The 26,059-nt window shown below is 35.1% G+C and overlaps 1 protein-coding gene across 4 annotated transcripts in view; it reads right to left on the minus strand.

The window, feature by feature from the left end:
- LOC102805934 (unconventional myosin-XV-like) overlaps window positions 1-26,059 on the minus strand; it is a 106,003-nt gene that overhangs the window by 27,958 nt on the left and 51,986 nt on the right. For 3 of the 4 annotated variants that reach the window (XM_085502599.1, XM_085502598.1, XM_085502600.1), the window contains exons 22-31: window positions 20,950-21,083; window positions 19,659-19,829; window positions 19,181-19,341; window positions 18,102-18,344; window positions 17,451-17,657; window positions 16,610-17,187; window positions 15,891-15,950; window positions 14,224-14,301; window positions 6,846-7,009; window positions 5,118-6,656 (exon numbers count right to left, since the gene is read on the minus strand). In XM_085502599.1, the coding sequence (XP_085358725.1) occupies window positions 5,118-6,656; window positions 6,846-7,009; window positions 14,224-14,301; window positions 15,891-15,950; window positions 16,610-17,187; window positions 17,451-17,657; window positions 18,102-18,344; window positions 19,181-19,341; window positions 19,659-19,829; window positions 20,950-21,083 (3,335 nt within the window). The remainder of the gene's footprint in view (window positions 1-5,117; window positions 6,657-6,845; window positions 7,010-14,223; window positions 14,302-15,890; window positions 15,951-16,609; window positions 17,188-17,450; window positions 17,658-18,101; window positions 18,345-19,180; window positions 19,342-19,658; window positions 19,830-20,949; window positions 21,084-26,059) is intronic. The other variant, XM_085502601.1, reaches the window with a different exon arrangement.

The following is a 26,059-nucleotide window of genomic DNA, read 5'->3' on the forward strand; positions in this document are numbered from 1 at the left end:
ATTCACAGTAATTAAGTCACTTGTATTCTCTGATTTAGGTTTAAGAATGAAATTTTCTGAATACCAACTGGGTCTCACATTAACATAACTTGGCTCACTATTCATTTGTTCTTCTGTATTGATTTTGAATTCTGGATGTTTATTTTTTAACACATGTATTTCTTTTTCAATGATGTATTGTTTTTGATTGAATGGTTCTTGCTTCATACGTTTTATTTGATCTGCATCATGGCTGGCTTGTGTCTGCTTGCTAGCTGACCGTTTTGGCAATTGTTTGGGTACTACAGCATCATATAAGTGTATAGGGGATGTCTGTGCATCCTGAGATAACTCACTGTAGTTTTGGACTACTTCTGGTTTAGTTGGCTTTTTATATTGTGTTTTTTCAACAACAGTTTCAATAACTTGATGTACCTGCGGTTTTCTCATTTCTACAACTTTCTTTTTAGGCAAGGTATAAACCGGTACTATATCAATATCAGGTGAAGGGATAACATATGGTTTTGCTTTTACTACAGGTTTAACATCTTCTTTCTGTTTTTTAAATTTTGTGACTTCTTTCTCCACAATGGTTTCAACAACTTCCTGTTCCCAGGGTTTTCTCAGTTCTACAACCTTTTTAGGGGGCATAGAATATTTTGGTGGTATTGTACTTTCATACAAGCCAGTGGAATTTTCGTTTTCTTTAACTTCACTTCGTTCTAACTGTTTCTTTTCCTGAGATTTTCTTATTTCTACAACTTTCTTCTTGGGCAACGAATAGTTAGTCACTGTTTCATCTTTGTGTGAAGGAACAACATTTGGTTTTGCATTTACAACAGGTTTTTGTAAGTGTGAATATTTTGGTGGCATTGTACTTTCATACAAGCCAGTTGAATTTTCGTTTTCTTTAACTTCACTTCGTTCTAACTGTTTCTTTTCCTGAGATTTTCTTATTTCTACAACTTCCTTCTTGGGCAACGAATAGTTAGGCACTGTTTCATCCTTGTGTGAAGGAGCAACATTTGGTTTTGCATTTACAACAGGTTTTTGTAAGTGTGAATATTTTGGTGGTATTGTACTTTCATACAAGCCAGTGGAATTTTTGTTTTCTTTAACTACACTCTGTTCTAACTGTTTCTGTTTTTTAATTTCAATAACATGATGCTCCTGTGGTTTTCGCATTTCCACAACTTCCACCTTGGGGAAGAAGGAACACTTTGGTAGAACTGTATCAGCATACACAGTGACATTCTTTTCTTCTTCAACTACCTGACCAACATGTTTTTGTTTTTTCGCTTTCGCTTTATTCTCAACAACATCATTATCATGCCTCTTTAGCTTAAAGTATGTCTTGCTCTCATGTTTTTTGGTTTTTGCTTCCCAATCTTGTTTCTTCAGCTTACGTTTTTTCAGGAAGTATGCTTCGTGAAGCCTCTGTTGATACAAAGGAGAGTCATAATCCTGGTACAGATGATCACTGTCAGTATCATCACTATAAAAAATATCATCATTGTGACTTCTACTATTGATTATTCCATCCATCTCTGTAACAAGAAGTGCTTCACTGGCAGCTTTGTTGCGATCTGATGTATGCAAAGTAACTTGGGAATGAAGCTTAGAATACTCAGGTACACTCTGATTCTCTTTCTCAGCAATTAGTTGTTTTACCGATGGACGACGATCATCTGCTTGCTCAATTCCAGTGCCATTTTGTTGTAAAGGAGGAGAGCCAATATTCGTTTTTGCAGCTTCATCAAGTTCAATAAGCCGTTCTTTATCACCAATCAACTGTTGTTTTCTTGGTTGTTTAATACCAGTGCCATTTTCGGCATGTATTAAGATCTCACCATTTTGATTATGTTGGTATTGTTTTCCACCATTTATCACATGTGTACGTTGTGGGATGGGGTGATACACATTGCTTACATTGTTTACCTCAGGAAGTGAGAAAGTTTCTTTTCCACAGTCATCAGATATATAAGGTTTCAATGTTTGGGAATTTGGTTGTGGTTTGACAGGAATGATATATTCATCAGTCTTATTAGATGGATATACGTTAGAATGGTAGTCAGTGGTGTTAGATGATGATGATGATGATGATTGCAATGTACTGTTTGTCTCATCACTCACTTTATAAGAGTCTTCTGAAATGGGGGAAGACACAGGGGAGAACTGTATGATAGGGAAAAACAAAGTCATATATCAATCACAAAAAAATAAAATGGACCTCCTACCCACCAAGTCTATCGTTGAAATATATTGCATACACCCAATGAAACTAATATACATGTATTATGGTCACCCAATGAAACTAGTATATTATGGACACCCAATGAAACTCGTATATTATGGACACCCTATGAAACTAGTATAATATGGACACCCAATGAAACTAGTATATTATGGACACCCAATGAAACTCGTATATTATGGAAACCCTATGAAACTAGTATATTATGGACACCCTATGAAACTAGTATATTATGGACACCCTATGAAACTAGTATAATATGGACACCCAATGAAACTAGTATATTATGGTCACCCTATGAAACTAGTATATTATGGACACCCAATGAAACTCGTATATTATGGACACCCTATGAAACTAGTATAATATGGACACCCAATGAAACTAGTATATTATGGACACCCTATGAAACTAGTATATTATGGACTCCCTATGAAACTAGTATATTATGGACACCCTATGAAACTAGTATATTATGGACACCCTATGAAACTAGTATAATATGGACACCCAATGAAACTAGTATATTATGGACACCCTATGAAACTAGTATATTATGGACACCCTATGAAACTAGTATATTATGGACACCCTATGAAACTAGTATAATATGGACACCCAATGAAACTAGTATATTATGGACACCCAATGAAACTAGTATATTATGGACACCCTATGAAACTAGTATATTATGGACACCCTATGAAACTAGTATAATATGGACACCCAATGAAACTAGTATATTATGGACACCCTATGAAACTAGTATATTATGGACACCCTATGAAACTAGTATATTATGGACACCCTATGAAACTAGTATATTATGGACACCCTATGAAACTAGTATATTATGGACACCCTATGAAACTAGTATATTATGGACACCCTATGAAACTAGTATATTATGGACACCCTATGAAACTAGTATAATATGGACACCCAATGAAACTAGTATATTATGGACACCCTATGAAACTAGTATATTATGGACACCCTATGAAACTAGTATATTATGGACACCCTATGAAACTAGTATATTATGGACACCCAATGAAACTAGTATAATATGGACACCCAATGAAACTAGTATATTATGGACACCCAATGAAACTAGTATATTATGGACACCCTATGAAACTAGTATATTATGGACACCCAATGAAACTCGTATATTATGGACACCCTATGAAACTAGTATATTATGGACACCCAATGAAACTAGTATATTATGGACACCCAATGAAACTAGTATATTATGGACACCCTATGAAACTAGTATATTATGGACACCCTATGAAACTAGTATATTATGGACACCCAATGAAACTAGTATATTATGGACATCCTATGAAACTAGTATATTATGGACACCCTATGAAACTAGTATATTATGGACACCCTATGAAACTAGTATATTATGGACACCCTATGAAACTAGTATATTATGGACACCCTATGAAACTAGTATAATATGGTCACCCTATGAAACTAGTATATTATGGACACCCAATGAAACTAGTATATTATGGACACCCTATGAAACTAGTATATTATGGACACCCTATGAAACTAGTATAATATGGACACCCAATGAAACTAGTATATTATGGACACCCAATGAAACTCTTATATTATGGACACCCAATGTAACTAGTATATTATGGACACCCTATGAAACTAGTATATTATGGACACCCTATGAAACTAGTATATTATGGACACCCTATGAAACTAGTATATTATGGACACCCAATGAAACTAGTATATTATGGACACCCTATGAAACTAGTATATTATGGACACCCTATGAAACTAGTATATTATGGACACCCTATGAAACTAGTATAATATGGTCACCCAATGAAACTAGTATATTATGGACACCCAATGAAACTAGTACATTATGGACACCCTATGAAACTAGTATATTATGGACACCCAATGAAACTAGTATATTATGGACACCCTATGAAACTAGTATATTATGGACACCCTATGAAACTAGTATATTATGGACACCCTATGAAACTAGTATATTATGGACACCCTATGAAACTAGTATATTATGGACACCCAATGAAACTAGTATATTATGGACACCCAATGAAACTAGTATATTATGGACACCCTATGAAACTCGTATATTATGGACACCCAATGAAACTCGTATATTATGGACACCCTATGAAACTAGTATATTATGGACACCCAATGAAACTAGTATATTATGGACACCCTATGAAACTAGTATATTATGGACACCCTATGAAACTAGTATATTATGGACACCCAATGAAACTAGTATATTATGGACACCCAATGAAACTAGTATATTATGGACACCCAATGAAACTAGTATATTATGGACACCCTATGAAACTAGTATATTATGGACACCCTATGAAACTAGTATATTATGGACACCCTATGAAACTAGTATATTATGGACACCCTATGAAACTAGTATAATATGGTCACCCAATGAAACTAGTATATTATGGACACCCAATGAAACTAGTACATTATGGACACCCTATGAAACTAGTATATTATGGACACCCAATGAAACTAGTACATTATGGACACCCTATGAAACTAGTACATTATGGACACCCTATGAAACTAGTACATTATGGACACCCTATGAAACTAGTATATTATGGACACCCTATGAAACTAGTACATTATAGACACCCAATGAAACTAGTATAGTTAAGATGCCCAATAAAAACTAGTATATTGCAGACACCCATCAGATCTTGTTGATTAACAGACAGATGAAACCAAATCATGCTAAAAATGGAGCTTTTGTATACAAGTAGAAAGAATATCCCTTCGCAATCATTGATTCAAATTTAAATAATATTATCATTTGACTTACCTGAACTATTTTATTTTTTATTTCCAAGTTGTCTTCATTTTGTACTTGTCTATTTAATTTTAATATACTCAACGCCTCCTGGTGTGTCTTCTCCTGTTGTTCTTGAATTCTTTCCAAAGCTTCATCATGTACCATCTCTTGTTGGACATGAATCTTTTCTAAAGCTTGAGAGTGAACAGCCTTTTGATGTTCATCATAGTCATAGTCATCGTAAGAAGTAGAACTGTTAACAGTTGTTGTTGTTGTTGTTGTTGTCGTTGCTGGCACTGGTGGGGGCGGCGGCGGAGGGGGATGTGAAGCAAGTGTATTGACTGCCACACTTTTCTGTCTTAACAAAGCCAAAGCTTGAGTATGGTCATCTTCACGTCTAAGGAAAGATGAACGTTTACTGAGGAACGTAGAGTTGGTTGTAATAGTAGTTTCACTGTGTTTCTGTGGGGGTGGGGGTGGGGGAGGAGGTGGAGGAGGTACAGCTACTACAGTAGTATGTGTACTTTCTCTTGTGTCTGAAAGTGTTGAAGTGCTGGTACTTTTAGATATTTGGTGGGTAGTCACTGGTTTCTTTTGGTTCTCTACCCTGACCTGTATCTCAGTCTTGTACATCAATGTTGTAGGTCTTTTAGGTTTGGCTTTTCTTTCTGCTACACTTACAGGCTTCCCACCTCGTTGTTTAATTAGTTCCAATGTTTGAGCTCTAAGATCCGCTTCAGACATACGAGTAGTTTTCACAATTTTCCTAATATCTGAGGTTCTAGTAAGTTGTTCTGCAGTGGCGTCCTCGCTGTCCCAGTCTACTTCCAATTTATTTACATTTGCAGCCTCTTTCTGAACTTCTTCTTTCGGAGGAGGCCAAACAACCTTGCCAACCCGAATGGTTCTTGCACGAACTGCATAGCTAGTTTTTCCTTTGGGCCATTCGTTTTTCACTGGAGCAAAGTACGATGGTGGTGGCAGTGGTGGTGGTATTGGAATAGCCGACTTTGTTACAGCACTTTCAGATGAGACTACTGCAGTGTCAGATGGTTTTATATCTGGTGGTGGAGATACAATAGCCTTACCACCAACTGGTTTTTTAGATGCGTTTGATGCATTTCTTGAAATCTTAACAACGGTTACTTTTTTCTCTGAATGTTCAGAAGGTGGTGGCGGGGGTGGTGGCATTGATGCTGTCAACGGTGGTTGTGGCGGCGGCAGCTTTGACGGGGGTGGTAGTGGCGGCGGCGATGTTGATGGTTGTGGCGGCGGTTGTGGCAGCATTTCAGGTACTGAGTTTGAAAGCACAGTAGTCTCTTGACGTGTTACACTTTGTGAAGACTGAAGACTGCTAGGTCCATTCATTACAGTCTTACTTGTAGATGGCTTAACAGGCTGCCCACCATCAAACTTACTAGCCATTTCAGTAACTGCGCTTTTTCTAACCAAAGGACTTGTTCCTGTTGACGCTCTTTTTGGGGCTGCTGTGGCAGAAGTACCTGTCTCTAAGCGTTTCTCAAGATTCTGCAACATTTCTCTCTGCTGTTGCATTTGCAACTGTTGGGCCTGGAAGTAATGGAAAGATATGTTAGTAACAATATGGCAAAAATAGAACAAAGAATGAGAACTTGATTGACCAATCAGAATGCCGATACCATTACTAGTTACTGGCTTTTTGTGGCCTGGTGCACCATGACACTTAAGGCAGTACATTGATTTGCAAAGCATTCTGGGTGTTATGTGAAATATACTTACTAAAATTGTTTGTTGATTTATGTAGGCTTGCTGTGCAAGATATGCCTGTTGTTGCTGCTGCTGCTGCTGTTGTTGCTGTTGCTGGTACTGTTGTTGCTGTTGATAATACTGTTGTGGGTCGTAGGTTGGCATCATAATAGGCTGTTGTAAAACACCTTGGTAAACTGGAGGAAAGAAATCACACACAAACTAATTTTAATGTGCTTTTAATGTAAAGACGAGAGTGGAGACAGTGTTTGGTTGGATTAGTGTTCAATTTGTGTTCGATTCGTGGTCAATTCGCATTCTATTAGAGTTTGTTTCACATTCGATTGACCAAATTGAAATATCTATAATTTACACAAAAGTTTATATATGGCATATTTTGTGTAGGAAAAATGGAGATCAACCTATTTCTTTTGGAAAAAATCATGGTTATAAATAGTCCTACAGTCTCGCTCACATCAGAAGTCACGTGGGCTCACACAAGTATAAAATAGCCCTAGAAACAGACGAGAAATGCATAAAAATTATATAGTCACAAATTATCACCACTCAATTTAAAAACAAATAAAATCTTTGAAACAAAGACGTTGATGATGTTATTATTTATAATCATTGTCCTTTGACCTGCGCATTCGCAGACGCATCAAGGAACTGTATTTATTTATACTAAATTAAGCTATATATCGACATTTAAGTGAATCGAACGCGAATCAAACCGAACGCTGTCTTCACACTCGTAGAGTGTAAAAATTGTGTGATTTGATAATTGAGATAAGCTGCTGCCTAAAGATTGGAATAGCTAACATGCGAAATTTAAGAAAATGCATCGCCCAAGAAATTAGAAGTGACATGAATAAATGACATTGATGTGGTTCGAAATTATAGAAATTTAAATAAAATACATAAAATTTGTGAAATATGAGGGCATTTAAAGTGTTTCACCACTAGAGGGCATAATTTACTGAAGTATTGTATCAACACAGTGACAATATCTACTTTGAGGCACTTACCAAAATACATAATGTTATGCAAATATGGGATAAAACAGGAAAGATTTGAAAGATTAAGTCAGTACATGGTCTCTTTGAATACAACTATGGGGTCTGAACTATTTATTTATTATCAGTGCACATATTAACATTCTTATCATAACAGGTTTTTCTTTAGGTTTATGACACCTAGTTTTTTGTAATTGCCATGTACTTGCTGGCATCAACTTGAAATGAGAAATTTGGGGAGGTTGGAAAACTGAATAGCACACACTACGAAATCACATTTGGAACGTTATGTTATGTCCAAACCACAGATTGACATATACTATCCATACTAAATGTCATAAGCAGTAACGATTAATAAAATAACATTGCCAGTTATAGATTGATTTTAGATTGATGTGTTCTCCATCTATGAGGTGTTCCACTGATTTCAACCAAGAGTGTTCAAGTACACATATCTAGCAGGACATCTAGTTCTAATCCACTATAAACCATGCATGATAAAACAGATATTACACCCTATGATATCTCGCCATTTTACTTGTGATTATATCAATTGTATTGTTATATCATGAGATGTAATGTAATGTGTACATAATCTCACAAATTGTCATGACAGATTATAGATAGTGTCAAGTATCAGTCACAAATACTTATGCAATTGTAATATAAACATAAAATGTTGTGGGATTATAAAGCTATGACATACATATATAATGTGCTAGCAAGGGGAATTTCAGATACATACTGAGTTTATGTGCAATAATACCAAGTTTGGTCAGCATTGAAGAAATAGTACAAATATCCCCCTAGTTCAGTACATTAGAGATAAAGCATGTAGTGCATGAAGGAAAGGAAAGTGATATCTATTTTATCTAATTATTACATTCTATTATGTGATCTACAATGACTGGATGTAATCAAAGAAGGAGTGTAAACAAGCGTGATTTTCCCATATGAATGTATTACTTGCATCAGGAAGTATGTATGCTATATCAAAAATGGGTGTATACCAGTTTTCTGTATCAGAAAGAAGTGCATACCAGCATAGTGTATTATGAAAGAGTGTTCACCAGTATGGTGTATCATGAAAGAGTGCTCACCAGTATGGTGTATTATGAAAGAGTGCTCACCAGTATGGTGTATTATGAAAGAGTGCTCACCAGTATGGTGTAATATGAAAGAGTGCTCACCAGTATGGTGTATTATGAAAGAGTGTTCACCAGCATAGTGTATTATGAAAAAGTGTTCACCAGTATGGTGTATTATGAAAGAGTGTTCACCAGCATGGTGTATTATGAAAGAGTGCTGACCAGTATGGTGTATTATGAAAGAGTGCTCACCAGTATGGTGTATTATGAAAGAGTGCTCACCAGCATGGTGTATTATGAAAGAGTGTTCACCAGTATGGTGTATTATGAAAGAGTGCTCACCAGTATGGTGTATTATGAAAGAGTGTTCACCAGTATGGTGTATTATGGAAGAGTGTTCACCAGCATGGTGTATTATGAAAGAGTGTTCACCAGTATGGTGTATTATGAAAGAGTGCTCACCAGCATGGTGTATTATGAAAGAGTGCTCACCATCATGGTGTATTATGAAAGAAGTGCATACCAGTATAGTGTATTATGAAAGAGTGCTCACCAGTATAGTGTATTATGAAAGAGTGCATACCAGTATAGTGTATTATGAAAGAGTGCTCACCAGCATGGTGTATTATGAAAGAGTGCATACCAGTATGGTGTATTATGAAAGAGTGCTCACCAGCATGGTGTATTATGAAAGAGTGCTCACCAGCATGGTGTATTATGAAAGAGTGCTCACCAGCATGGTGTATTATGAAAGAGTGCTCACCAGTATGGTGTATTATGAAAGAGTGCATAGCAGTATGGTGTATTATGAAAGAGTGCTCACCATCATGGTGTATTATGAAAGAAGTGCATACCAGTATAGTGTATTATGAAAGAGTGCTCACCAGTATAGTGTATTATGAAAGAGTGCATACCAGTATAGTGTATTATGAAAGAGTGCTCACCAGCATGGTGTATTATGAAAGAGTGCATACCAGTATGGTGTATTATGAAAGAGTGCTCACCAGCATGGTGTATTATGAAAGAGTGCTCACCAGCATGGTGTATTATGAAAGAGTGCTCACCAGCATGGTGTATTATGAAAGAGTGCTCACCAGTATGGTGTATTATGAAAGAGTGCATAGCAGTATGGTGTATTATGAAAGAGTGCTCACCAGCATGGTGTATTATGGAAGAGTGCATACCAGTATGGTGTATTATGAAAGAGTGCTCACCAGCATGGTGTATTATGAAAGAGTGCATACCAGTATGGTGTATTATGGAAGAGTGCATACCAGTATGGTGTATTATGAAAGAGTGCGTACCAGTATGGTGTATTATGAAAGAGTGCTCACCAGCATGGTGTATTATGAAAGAGTGCATACCAGTATGGTGTATTATGGAAGAGTGCATACCAGCATGGTGTATTATGAAAGAGTGCATACCAGTATGGTGTATTATGAAAGAGTGCATACCAGTATAGTGTATTACGAAAGAGTGCATACCAGTATAGTGTATTATGAAAGAGTGCATACCAGTATAGTGTATTATGAAAGAGTGCTCACCAGTATGGTGTATTATGAAAGAGTGCTCACCAGTATGGTGTATTATGAAAGAGTGCATAGCAGTATGGTGTATTATGAAAGAGTGTTCACCAGTATGGTGTATTATGAAAGAGTGCATAGCAGTATGGTGTATTATGAAAGAGTGTTCACCAGCATGGTGTATTATGAAAGAGTGCATACCAGCATGGTGTATTATGAAAGAGTGCATACCAGTATGGTGTATTATGAAAGAGTGCATACCAGTATGGTGTATTATGAAAGAGTGCATACCAGTATAGTGTATTATGAAAGAGTGCATACCAGTATGGTGTATTATGAAAGATTGCTCACCAGCATGGTGTATTATGAAAGAGTGCATACCAGCATGGTGTATTATGAAAGAGTGCATACCAGTATGGTGTATTATGAAAGAGTGCATACCAGTATGGTGTATTATGAAAGAGTGTTCACCAGTATGGTGTATTATGAAAGAGTGTTCACCAGCATAGTGTATTATGAAAGAGTGTTCACCAGCATGGTGTATTATGAAAGAGTGCTCACCAGCATGGTGTATTATGAAAGAGTGCATACCAGTATGGTGTATTATGAAAGAGTGCATACCAGTATAGTGTATTATGAAAGAGTGCATACCAGTATAGTGTATTATGAAAGAGTGCATACCAGTATGATGTATTATGAAAGAGTGCTCACCAGCATGGTGTATTATGAAAGAGTGCATACCAGTATAGTTTATTATGAAAGAGTGCTCACCAGTATGGTGTATTATGAAAGAGTGCTCACCAGTATGGTGTGTTATGAAAGAGTGCTCACCAGTATGGTGTATTATGAAAGAGTGCATACCAGTATAGTGTATTACGAAAGAGTGCATACCAGTATAGTGTATTATGGAAGAGTGCATACCAGTATAGTGTATTATGAAAGAGTGCTCACCAGTATGGTGTATTATGAAAGAAGTGCATACCAGTATAGTGTATTATGAAAGAGTGTTCACCAGTATGGTGTATTATGAAAGAGTGCTCACCAGTATGGTGTATTATGAAAGAGTGCTCACCAGTATGGTGTATTATGAAAGAGTGTTCACCAGTATGATATGTTATGAAAGAGTGCTCACCAGCATGGTGTGTTATGAAAGAGTGCTCACCAGTATGGTGTATTATGAAAGAGTGCTCACCAGCATGGTGTATTATGAAAGAGTGTTCACCAGTATGGTGTATTATGAAAGAGTGTTCACCAGCATAGTGTATTATGAAAGAGTGCTCACCAGCATGGTGTATTATGAAAGAGTGCATACCAGTATGGTGTATTATGAAAGAGTGCATACCAGTATAGTGTATTATGAAAGAGTGCATACCAGTATAGTGTATTATGAAAGAGTGCATACCAGCATGGTGTATTATGAAAGATTGCTCACCAGCATGGTGTATTATGAAAGAGTGCATACCAGTATAGTGTATTATGAATGAGTGCTCACCAGTATGGTGTATTATGAAAGAGTGCTCACCAGTATAGTGTATTTTGAAAGAGTGCTCACCAGTATGGTGTATTATGAAAGAGTGCTCACCAGTATGGTGTATTATGAAAGAGTGCTCACCAGTATGGTGTGTTATGAAAGAGTGCTCACCAGTATGGTGTATTATGAAAGAGTGCTCACCAGTATGGTGTATTATGAAAGAGTGCTCACCAGCATGGTGTGTTATGAAAGAGTGCTCACCAGTATGGTGTATTATAAAAGAGTGTTCACCAGCATAATGTATTATGAAAGAATGTTCACCAGCATGGTGTATTATGAAAGAGTGCATAGCAGCATAGTGTATTATGAAAGAGTCCTCACCAGCATGGTGTATTATGAAAGAGTGTTCACCAGCATGGTGTATTATGAAAGAGTGCATACCAGCATGGTGTATTATGAAAGAGTGCATACCAGTATGGTGTATTATGAAAGAGTGCATACCAGTATGGTGTATTATGAAAGAGTGCATACCAGTATAGTGTATTATGAAAGAGTGCATACCAGTATGGTGTATTATGAAAGATTGCTCACCAGCATGGTGTATTATGAAAGAGTGCATACCAGTATGGTGTATTATGAAAGAGTGTTCACCAGTATGGTGTATTATGAAAGAGTGTTCACCAGCATAGTGTATTATGAAAGAGTGTTCACCAGCATGGTGTATTATGAAAGAGTGCTCACCAGCATGGTGTATTATGAAAGAGTGCATACCAGTATGGTGTATTATGAAAGAGTGCATACCAGTATAGTGTATTATGAAAGAGTGCATACCAGTATAGTGTATTATGAAAGAGTGCATACCAGTATAGTGTATTATGAAAGAGTGCATACCAGTATGATGTATTATGAAAGATTGCTCACCAGCATGGTGTATTATGAAAGAGTGCATACCAGTATAGTTTATTATGAAAGAGTGCTCACCAGTATGGTGTATTATGAAAGAGTGCTCACCAGTATGGTGTGTTATGAAAGAGTGCTCACCAGTATGGTGTATTATGAAAGAGTGCATACCAGTATAGTGTATTACGAAAGAGTGCATACCAGTATAGTGTATTATGGAAGAGTGCATACCAGTATAGTGTATTATGAAAGAGTGCTCACCAGTATGGTGTATTATGAAAGAAGTGCATACCAGTATAGTGTATTATGAAAGAGTGTTCACCAGTATGGTGTATTATGAAAGAGTGCTCACCAGTATGGTGTATTATGAAAGAGTGCTCACCAGTATGGTGTATTATGAAAGAGTGTTCACCAGTATGATATGTTATGAAAGAGTGCTCACCAGCATGGTGTGTTATGAAAGAGTGCTCACCAGTATGGTGTATTATGAAAGAGTGCTCACCAGCATGGTGTATTATGAAAGAGTGTTCACCAGTATGGTGTATTATGAAAGAGTGTTCACCAGCATAGTGTATTATGAAAGAGTGCTCACCAGCATGGTGTATTATGAAAGAGTGCATACCAGTATGGTGTATTATGAAAGAGTGCATACCAGTATAGTGTATTATGAAAGAGTGCATACCAGTATAGTGTATTATGAAAGAGTGCATACCAGCATGGTGTATTATGAAAGAGTGCATACCAGCATGGTGTATTATGAAAGATTGCTCACCAGCATGGTGTATTATGAAAGAGTGCATACCAGTATAGTGTATTATGAATGAGTGCTCACCAGTATGGTGTATTATGAAAGAGTGCTCACCAGTATAGTGTATTTTGAAAGAGTGCTCACCAGTATGGTGTATTATGAAAGAGTGCTCACCAGTATGGTGTATTATGAAAGAGTGCTCACCAGTATGGTGTGTTATGAAAGAGTGCTCACCAGTATGGTGTATTATGAAAGAGTGCTCACCAGTATGGTGTATTATGAAAGAGTGCTCACCAGCATGGTGTGTTATGAAAGAGTGCTCACCAGTATGGTGTATTATGAAAGAGTGTTCACCAGCATAATGTATTATGAAAGAATGTTCACCAGCATGGTGTATTATGAAAGAGTGCATAGCAGCATAGTGTATTATGAAAGAGTCCTCACCAGCATGGTGTATTATGAAAGAGTGTTCACCAGCATGGTGTATTCTTGTACAATAACAAGGTGCATAATGGAGGAATAACAAAAAAGAAATTCAAGGTGACAAAAGACATAAGTACAAATGTGTGAATAAAATAAACCAATAAAAGTAATTAGATAAAAGCAAGCAAGAAAACACTGATGTGTAGTAATGTGAATTAATTGCACACAACTTAATACCACACCTGGTTGCATATTAGTAAGTGGCATACTATGCATAGCTGTCATTGCTGGAGGTAACAATTGCATTGGTGCTGACATAACTAGTATTAAGAAAAAAAATAAGAAATATTGATATATAATATATATAGTTGATTGAAGTTTAATAATTTAACTTTTAATTTAATACTATAGATTAATTTATACTAGGTAGTGTTACTTGTCAGAGGTTTCAGCAAAAACAGTGATTTGTAAAGATTAGTTCAATGCTGTTGAATACAAAGCAAAATAAATCAAATTTGTTTTTTCCTGTAATGGTTTAAAAAATTTTGGGGTTGCTAGGCAGGAATTTTTTTATTTTATTTTACTCAATTAGTTGCTCGTCTTTTGAGAATATAATCATGTGAACAAGTTAGTGACAGAATAGAGTTCCTGACTTTCAATAGAAAGTTGGCCATTTTGAATCAGAACTTAAATTGAAACAAATGCAAAGTAAGTGTAACATTGTATACAAAGTAGTTAAGTTATAAAGTTTGATTACAGTAAGTAGAGAAAGACATTTTTTAATTCAACCATTTTAATAAATGGCTCAAGGACAATTTTCACATTTTATTAACAGCATTTTCTTTCTCCAGAGAAAATAATAAAGTAAACTACCGTATCAATAAATAGATAATACAAACATAAAAGAGAATAATCAGTGACAAAATACAGATATGTAAAGAGAACATATACCGATAAGTAGAATTATATACAAGGTGACAGTCACATCAAGAATACGTAAGTAAGAATTATATACAAGGTGACAGTCACATCAAGAATACGTAAGTAAGAATTATATATAAGGTGACAGTCACATCAAGAATACGTAAGTAAGAATTATATACAAGCTGACAGTCACATCAAGAATACGTAAGTAAGAATTATATACAAGCTTACAGTCACATCAAGAATACGTAAGTAAGAATTATATACAAGGTGACAGTCACATCAAAAATACGTAAGTAAGAATTATATACAAGCTGACAGTCACATCAAGAATACGTAAGTAAGAATTATATACAAGCTGACAGTCACATCAAGAATACGTAAGTAAAAATTATATACAAGGTGACAGTCACATCAAGAATACGTAAGTAAGAATTATATACAAGGTGACAGTCACATCAAGAATACGTAAGTAAGAATTATATACAAGCTGACAGTCACATCAAGAATACGTAAGTAAGAATTATATACAAGCTGACAGTCACATCAAGAATACGTAAGTAAGAATTATATACAAGCTGACAGTCACATCAAGAATACGTAAGTAAGAATTATATACAAGCTGACAGTCACATCAAGAATACGTAAGTAAGAATTATTTCATGGTGCAAGGATAGAAGATTTTCATCATACAAGAATGAGGCATTACTGATCACTATGGATACTGCAAATGCACTAATTATTCACTACATTATAATTTGAAATTATCAGCAAAAATAGCCAAATTAAATTCATGTGACTGAAAATCATTTACAAATATGTGAATCAAAATTTATATATATCGAAAATTAAATGCCTTTACAGTATATTAGAGAACCTTTTATTTTTATGAGTAAGTGATTAAGTAATACCCAATATACCATGAACCCTTATTACCTATACTAGAATAAATAAACTAAAGAATGTGAAAATTATGTTTACATACCTGGTGGTGGGGGTGGGGCCATCATTGGAATAGTACCAGGTCCATTCATCATAGTCCCCCCTGAAATACATAGACAAAATACATCACCATTACTGATAAACCCAAAATTTGTATGATGACAATTACGTGATTAATACAGATGGTAGTGTAAACACTTAAACAAACCATACTGCACAGTGCTATACCCAGTATATTAAGTACTAGACACAAGAACAGGTATCTTTTAAATATCACCAGCTCTATATTTTAAAATACTTTCATTCCCCTTCCAAGTTAGCACCACACACAATCATCATTTTATTGACATATCATGAAAAAATGTGACAAGACCACCAGGGCATGTACGTTTTAATTTTTACCAGCAAGACTGGAAAGTTAGGTACTAGTTTGGAACATACGAACAGGCAGTAATTTCACTACTACTATACCATTGAAATACACCATGCTACTGTTATTGATAAAACACCATCCAAATATTATCCTGTTTTGGACAAATATATTTGGGCTTGCTATTAAGTGGCCACACAAAAATCTAGATTCTTCTAAAATTCACTGATCGTCAACTTGTGGGACAATACAGTTTTTACCAAATGCTGCACTGATTACTTCATTTCAAAAACATCAACATTTTTATTTTGGCTTGGTTTTAAAGATTCTACTGCTGACAATGTGCACACACACATTCTGTGACTGTTTATGACAAGATAAATATATCCTACCAGTTAGTTTGGATTCAGGTGGTCCACGCCCTCCACCTTTCAGTCGTTTATCCATTGTATTAGCATTGGTTAATGGTTCCATGTTAGCGGAGATGACAGGATCAAACAACCTATCTAAGTAGTCATCTAACCCAGAAGTTGAACTCACTGATGGAACAGGCACCATGCGAATACGTGTTCCCAGGGTTACAGCAGATGCTTTTGAGACTGCAGACTTGGCATCATCATCACTATGGTCACTGTACACAGACGCTGATCGAAGTCTCTCATCATCCGATATTGGACGTTGTCGTCTTGTCTTTGGAGAAGAGGCTTCCTGTATCGTGGCCAACCTATTGTAATAGTCCCTCTCAGGTAGATTATTCCCCAGGGGATAGTCAGTTTCCATCATTTCATTGTGGTACATCTGGCTCAGTTTTTCCAGATCAACGCCTTCATAGTCTGGTTCTGGTAATTCATACAATGCTCCATTTTGTGTTATATTCATATATGAAGGAGGTTGGTGTTCTATGGTGACTGTAGTAGTTTGTGATTGGTCATCTTCATTTGCCAATAATTTGTCAATGTCTGGAACTTGACTGCAATTGTATAATGATTAATTAGTATCAGGTCACAAACATTCATCGTCTCTAAACAAAAGCAACTCTATTTTTTTGGAAAATTGAAAATCACAAGGTATTTTCTTAGTGTCACTGAATTGTTAAATTATGTTACATGTACATTTTATGTCAAATATCCATCAAATCAGGTTTTCTTTTTGGGTAATAAGTAATTTTTGCAATAGTTATGAACCACTACAATGTATATAGTACAGTATGCTGTATGTTGAACATCAACTTACCTGGGTGCCAAGGTCATTTTTCGTTGTGGTGGGCCTTCCCTGGAGATCTCAGAAGACACTAAGAACTGTGACTCTATAACTGGGAAATCTGGTGGAATTTCCATCTCTGATATTAAATCCAATACGTAATCATATCCAGATAATTCATAACGTTCTTTGCCATCCTTCAACCACACTGACCAACCCTTATTGCCTTGTACAACACCCCTAAATATAACAGTAAAGCCAGTAATTCTATGTGTTATATACATACAAGGCAGCACTCTTCTATCATTATTATTATTACTTATTCTGCCAAGTAAGTGAAGTTTTGTGTATCCTTAAATGAATTCAAACATTGTACAACACATAAATCTATTTATGTTCAGCAATCAGCTACTATTTGCAATCTGAATGTTATTTTATGTGCACTAGCACACAGGACCAACAGTTTTTTATGTCCCTTCCATTCGCACATCATATTTTCAATGCTGAATTAGCATGTGGGCAGTATGTACTCTTTTTTTTTTTTTGTCTGCTGAGTATGCAGCTGAGCAGAGGATTTGTTGGGCGAACATGCTAACCATTAGACCACACATCAGGTACACTACACACTATGAGGGTAATGCATATATAGGCAATTACATAGTAAGGCATAAAAATGAAACCAACCTATTTTTGAGCAATGTTTTAGCAAACTCTTCACCAGTAGTCCATGAATCAACCTGTCCCATCACTTCCTCACCATCGGGATACTTGGCAGACAAAGCCATATTGTTTCTCTGTTTATTTGCCTTCCATTCTAACAAACACGGTGGGTAGGTTCTAGTTATTCCACTATCTATGGTATCACAGCCAAGTAATTTATGCTGACAGTGAATCTTGTAACCATCATATGCGTGGTCAGAGATATATCTAGTGGTAAAACAGTATTAGCAACTGTAAAAGCCAACTTGGTGCAATTATTTTTTTTTTAAATTGTGTTTTTTTTTCATTCGAAACAAAAATTGAACCGTTTGCAAAAAATACTCAATAATAAGTCAAGGTGTCATAATTTCTTGACAGTCACAGTGACCTAAACTTCAGCAACATTATCAGTGCTACAATGATTAATAATTGATCTCTCTACCATTGTGAACTAAAGTATTACAAAGCACATACACTGTACCTATATATTAATGTTATTGGTATTTGTTATTTGGATATTTGATAAGGTTTTAATATATAGTTAAAACAATATTTAAAGTTGTAATTGTATTGTAATTTTAATGTACCTGTGCATTTATTTAATTTTCAGTAAATAACAGCAGAATTAAAATTTACTGAATAATTAAAGTACAGTTTTGTATGGGACCCATAGCATTGTATACAAGGCATGCAAGATAACAAAATTGAATACACACTGCATGACAAATGTCGCATTATAATACGCTTATTAACTACACTATTCTCATATTGTACCCACTTGCACATTATAGATATAATCTCTATAGTTAAGGTTATTACAAAATGACCAATAAAAAAGTTTTATTCATAAACTCTAAAATTTATGCTAATTGTTAAATGTTTTCTTGTTTTATTTATTATTGCTTTCCATGACATTGGCCATAAATTTTTTAATTCCTTACATTATTTTGAGTCAAATATTCTATATCTATACCAAACAATTTACAAAGCCATAACAAGTTGATGGTGGGAAGCACCAAGACACTGAGAATATAAGAATGAATCCCTCCTATATGTAGACTTACTTTAGTAGATATTTGTAGAGTCGAGGTGACGGTGGGAAAGCACCCAGGCAATTAGACATAAGAAGCCAACCCCTCATATTTTCCTCCTCTGTATCATGCTGCCATGTCTGGTTACAAAGCTGACTGAATATCTCATCTCGAAGTGCACCATTCTGCAAACCCTGCACATAGAACTTTCTCTGTTAATATCTCTTACAAGTTACCATGGTGACCATGGAACACAAAGGATGTAGTATTACCATGTTGATCATAGGAGACGATGGGATTATACACAAACCTAAAGCGTTAATTTTTCTGTACAATTCTAAAACAGTTGTCAAACGATCTTTTTATGCATATTGGCATGCATTGCAAAAATTGTGGCACCTTGAATGGTGATAGGACAAATCACATAATTTAGTTACAAATCAGTGTGGTTGGACTTTATGGAGAGATGCACATTATTTTTAAGAGGGCACACTGCAAATAGTTTGCTTACTCGCTGTACTATATAGTTTCCAAGTATAATTTCTTTATCTTTGCTAATATCCACTTCTGCCATGAATCTCTGAATCGTTTTAAACAAAGCAACCGCTTCTTTGTCATCGTCATCATTCAGCTTCAAGAATCCACTGTCAATTGGTTGATATGTCATACCAAATTCTTTTCTCTGAGGAAAAAAATTCAACAATTAATTCCTAACAGAATAAATGCATACACATGTGAGATGAATGAACTAAGCGTTATCAACTAAAATAAATATCTAAAACTGACATACAGCTTACCAACATGGAAACTACACATTAAAATTATATCACAAAATTATTGTGCTTGAAAAATGTCATATTACACATTATTTTAAATTACAATTAATATTTATGCAAAATTGTGTACATCATTGTTATTGGTATTTACCTCCATGTTTAATACTCTTGATAAACTTTTGAAACACAAAAAGATTGGAACGTGACCAGAAAACACAAGAAAACAACAGAAAAAGACAACAGTGAAACTACAAGTTGAACTTTAGAGATTGCATAGTATGGTTATGGTATTTAACAGGTATTTTGATTTCAACTTTATGGTAAACTTCGTCTTTGTATCCATTTTGGATATTGACACAAAAGTAAAACAAGCAGCCTCTCTGCTGTTAGCAATGCACAATTCAATTAAAGAGCTGAAGATGTCATTAAAAAAGAACAAATCTGAGAGGTCTACCTGAGGTACCTATATGTATAGTATCAAAGCAATCGAACTACCGGTTTTTAACAAGAAGTTGAATATATCACTTTTTACCAAAAATGTCAAAAATAATCATTAGAATTAGAGAATTAAAGATATCATCATGAAATGAACAAATCTGAGAGAGGTCTACTTGTAGTTACCTCAGACTTGCGGTTTTCAAAAGAAGTTGAAAATATCACCTTTTACCAAAAATGACAAAAATATTCATCAAAATTAGAAAATTGAAGATATCTTTATAAAATGAACCTATAGTGCCTAGATGTATAATATGAAAGCAATCAGACTTGCGGTTTTCAACAAGAAGTCAAAAATATCACTTTACTAAAAATATCATCACAAAATGAACAAATCTAAGAGAAGTATCAAAGCAATAATAATTGTAGTTTTCAAAAAGAAGTTGAAAAAGTAAAAAGTTGACGTGGACAATGCCGGACAATCACTCATATGATAAGGTCCGGCGCTAATAAAGATAAAGAACTGAGAAAGTAGTAAACATGCAACGGAAAATTCTAAAAAAAAATAATTCATTTATTTAATATATTTACCTTGAAGTATATATTAGAGTATTTAGAGAACGGATGAGCATTGATGTCAGATGGTAATGAATAGGTATTATCTTGTCTAGCTACTTTACCAACAACTTTGGTAACATTGACATCAGTGTGAGCTTGATTCCAATCTGTATGAATAAATTTGAATAATTAACACATTTTGAAGTACATGTACAATCAATTTTATATATGGAAAAGGAACAACTTCAAACCGCTTTATTTTTCTTGCTAGAAATTAGCATGATTTTCAGAATTTGATGGCACTCATGAAGACAAAACTTTATGAAATTCACACTTCACTTCAACCAGTAGGACTCCAGAGTGAATATGAAGTACAAGAAGAATTTATACTCTTTGTTCTTTGTGTAATGTTGCTACAAAACACATCACATATTAGAAAAGCCTCAACACTTTCAACATATCATACTCAGTACAAATGTAACCTACCAGGTACAAAACACATCACATATTAGAAAAGCCTCAACACTTTCAACATATCATACTCAGTACAAATGTAACCTACCAGGTACAAAACACATCACATATTAGAAAAGCCTCAACACTTTCAACATATCATACTCAGTACAAATGTAACCTACCAGGTACAAAACACATCACATATTAGAAAAGCCTCAACACTTTCAACATATCATACTCAGTACAAATGTAACCTACCAGGTACAAAACACATCACATATTAGAAAAGCCTCAACACTTTCAACATATCATACTCAGTACAAATGTAACCTACCAGGTACAAAACATTCTACCCACAATACAAAGCAGAACTGTTGCTTGATCACCTCACAATATTTCTTGTGAAACTGGCATTCCATTTTACTTTATTATCAGAATTATATTGAGATAGGTACACAGCATATAATAAACAAGCAGCCTGTCAGCTGAGATAGCTCCGCTGTTAGCAATGCACATTTCAATTAAAGAACTGAAGATATCATTAGAAAATGAACAATATCATAGTATCAAAGCAATCAGACTTACTGTTTTCAACAAGAATTTGAAAATATCACTTTTTACGAAAAATTACAAAATTATTCACCAAAATTAGAGAATTAAAGATATCATCATGAAATGAACAAATCTGAGAGAGGACCCATACACCAAGTATCAAAGCATTCAGGCTTATAGTTTTCAAGAAGAAGTCAAAAAAGTAAAAAGACAATCACTCATATGATAAGCTCCACTCAACAAAGTTGACAGTGGAGCTAAAAAACAGATGAATGCAAGCACTATATTGGAAATGTATAGCAATAATGCCTTAATTAAATGGCCTTTTCTTAAAGTAACAAACTGACTGCAAATGCTGAGATTGAAAATATCTGTTTTTATCGAGCCACAGATTATTAATTTTTATAAATTTTTGTTAAAAACAGCTACTGTCAGATGTCGCACTCATTCCATACTCTACATTAACAACATTGAATACATGCTCCTGTGGTTATTATTGTTTTTGACTGAAATTAATGTAATTAATTAATTAACAAATATTTTAAAATATCAAAAATATTCTGCAATCTGAAATGAATCAACACATAAAACAAAGAACATGTATATGTATATAAATTATTAATACTTAACATTGCTGACATACTAACAGTTATATGTATATGTATATGAATTATTAATACTTAATATTGCTGACATACTAACAGTTATATGTATATGTATATGAATTATTAATACTTAATATTGCTGACATACTAACAGTTATATGTATATGTATATGAATTATTAATACTTAATATTGCTGACATACTAACTTGCATTCAATCTTTTCACCACCAGTTTCCTCTTTTCATCACAAATTCACAAAATAGTTCAACTAATAGCCTGCACTTTCTTTCAGAAGATTAGGACAACCTAAGTACAAACTGACAATTTACTCACATTTTTTCTGTTAGCTCCAAAATTAGGGTTCATTTCCAGAATTATTATATACCCTATATATAAAATATGTTTTTGAAATGCAGTCCCTCACCCCCTTGGCTATTTTCGCAGATTTTTCGTCGCCGGAGCGATTCACGTCCCAAATTTTGGTTCTCTGGGCGTCTCTAATAAATACTCTATCTAACCGCTGGACTGAATTAGCTAAATTATGAAAAATTCATAGAAGATTGGGGGAAAATCGGTCGTTTTTGGCCTCAACGTTTTTTTGCTCGGAAACGCAAAGGCGATAAGACTCGATTTTCAAGAACGCAGGTCGCTCGGATCGGACATTTTCTATTGTTTCGAGTCTGTTGTGTGTCTAGAAACATAATAACTTTGTTTTTTGGTGAATATAGAACATGCCCTCTTCCAATAAAGGATTTTGATATGCAAATCAAACAATTTTAATAGTTCCTTATTGTAACGTCTCCCATATAAATAGTCCTTTACTCCCCAGAATTTGACAATGGTACTAGCCCAGAATTGACTTTCTGTTCAGCGCGTCTTTGATTGTAGCACTGATGTTTTCGCCACTGTACAAAAATACGCATACTCGCGAATTTGACAACATTCACTTGAGCGTTTTAGGATAGTGGGAATAGAAGCAAATAGGTGGAAATGCCAGTTATGTCACTCGTGAAGATTGATGATTCGATTGCTGGCCGGGATAGATGTATTTAGTGTTCATTTCTATGCATATTGTCTGCACCTGCGATTCTAAATTTCGATTGAGTGTAAAATCATATCGCTGCTGTGGACGGCGACGGCTGACAGATTGTTTTGGTTCTGCGGCTCTCTTGGCATAAGCAACTGATTTTTAGGTTTCTGTTTTTTTAATATTCTGACGTTCACTTGGTCGTATTTTGTATATACCACTCAGACACTGACAACAAGTAAGTAAACGGGCCGGAACATAGTCAACATACCAGTGGGACTCTGAAGGCACGCCTGTGTCTGAAGGCCCCGGAGAAAGCGTCATCTTACAACATTAATGAACAAAATTTACATTACAATCTCATGCTTCTGAACATTCTGATATTTATGCTGGATAACAAAGTATACAAGTACTGTCTACAATATACTGCATAATGGAAATAACATACCTATTTAACCGCTGTTGATTTTTGTACAATATTCCAAGAACACAAAACAAACAACTGACAACAAAACAAAAACACTACACAGTCACTGTAGTCACACCAGTAAGAAAAAGATACTGTGGAACTCATTGCAAATGTAAATACAAAATAAATGTCAGTGAATACAATATTTATTAATTTGCAGCCTCCATGGACAAGTTCACAGCGTCCTAATATTGCAAAACCGTTAGTTGTGAACTGAACTTTGAATCTCATCAGAATATCCACATGAAGTTACACAGATAGAAAAAAAAATTATACTTTTTTTGTCAAGGCTATAAACTAAATTCCCTTATTTTGGGGGTATTTTTGTGAGTGTACATGTATCCATAAAATTATCAAAACTTAAAATGTAATCATAGTACAAATGTAAAGTAAACAAAATTATCGAGTGATTTTGGATTTGTTGGAAAAGTACTTGAAATGCTGTGACATGGTCTACTATTGGTGGTGGGAATTACCAAGCCAGTTTATAAAACAATCCGGTAGGCTGGTTGGCATTCGCTCCGCTCAAAAACAAGTATCATGTTTTCGGCTGTTGTACGGCAACCGAGGTGGCTCACAACATGGCATTTTATAAAACCATTTTCACAATTAATTTTTATTTATAATTCCTTTTCAATAACCATTCTTGGTTCTGAAATCGATTTTTAAAACCCACTTTCGCTTCTGATATATGTTTTCATTATAAAAAAACAATTGTTTGAAACCATTTTCGTTTTTAAAATCCGTTTTCAAAATCAGTTTTCATTTTTAAAATTCGTTTTCATTTTCAAAATCCATTTTTTGATTTCAAAATCCATTTTCGTTTTCAAAATCCATTTTCATTTTTTAAATCCATTTTCATTTTCAAAATCCATTTTCGTTTTCACAGAAGAATTAATACGTGAAAACACCGGAAACCACACACACAGAAACACAAAATTGATTTTAAGGGCAATCCTAGCAGAACGGATCGCCAATAGTGAACACAAATGTTTGTAAATATTACTGACCGCAAAAGACGCTCATCGCGAAGTGTCTTGTTGAAGAATAAAATAATAAAGTGCAGAAAAATTAGGGCAAGAAATAGACTGTCGACAGTCCTCGGGCCTAATGTAAATGTGTTTCCTAGACATTTGAACGCTGAAGGCGATTGATTGGTAATACCAATCTTTAGTCTCGAAGACTGTTCCCGTCTGCAGGTTTCTCGTTGACATGAATAATTCATAGTTGATGCTGATTATATTAATATAATGCATGCAAATTTATTCCCCTGAATACGTTGGTTGTTCACAACAAGATTTGAAGTTGTTAGTGACATGATATCAAAAACTGCTGCGGAATTGCAGCACCAGACAGTCACGGCGTTCGCAATTTATTCACGCCTATTTCGCCTATTATTCACGCCTAATATTTATTTATAATAACAGATTAATATTAGGTACGACCGACTGTTGACAGTCTAGGCGAGAAAGTGTGGTGGTGAAAAGGTTAACAGATGCACATTTTGCTTTGCTTAAGATTTGAAACCAAACTAGATAGAAAATTCCCAGCTATGTAAACACATGTACATACATTGCCCACTCATACACACCGGTACCTTAGCTTCTTCATACATTCACTACCAGCTATGTAAACACATGTATGTATTAACATTGCCCACTCATACACACCGGTACCTTAGCTTCTTCATACATTCACTACCAGCTATGTAAACACATGTACATACATTGCCCACTCATACACACCGGTACCTTAGCTTCTTCATACATTCACTACCAGCTATGTAAACACATGTACATGCATTGCCCACTCATACACACCGGTACCTTAGCTTCTTCATACATTCACTACCAGCTATGTAAACACATGTACATACATTGCCCACTCATACACACCGGTACCTTAGCTTCTTCATACATTCACTACCAGCTATGTAAACACATGTACATGCATTGCCCACTCATACCCACCTGTACCTTAGCTTCTTCATACATTCACTACCAGCTATGTAAACACATGTACATGCATTGCCC

Source organism: Saccoglossus kowalevskii, chromosome 8 (assembly GCF_978046115.1).
Source record: "Saccoglossus kowalevskii chromosome 8, keSacKowa6.1, whole genome shotgun sequence".
Lineage (NCBI taxonomy): Eukaryota > Metazoa > Hemichordata > Enteropneusta > Harrimaniidae > Saccoglossus > Saccoglossus kowalevskii.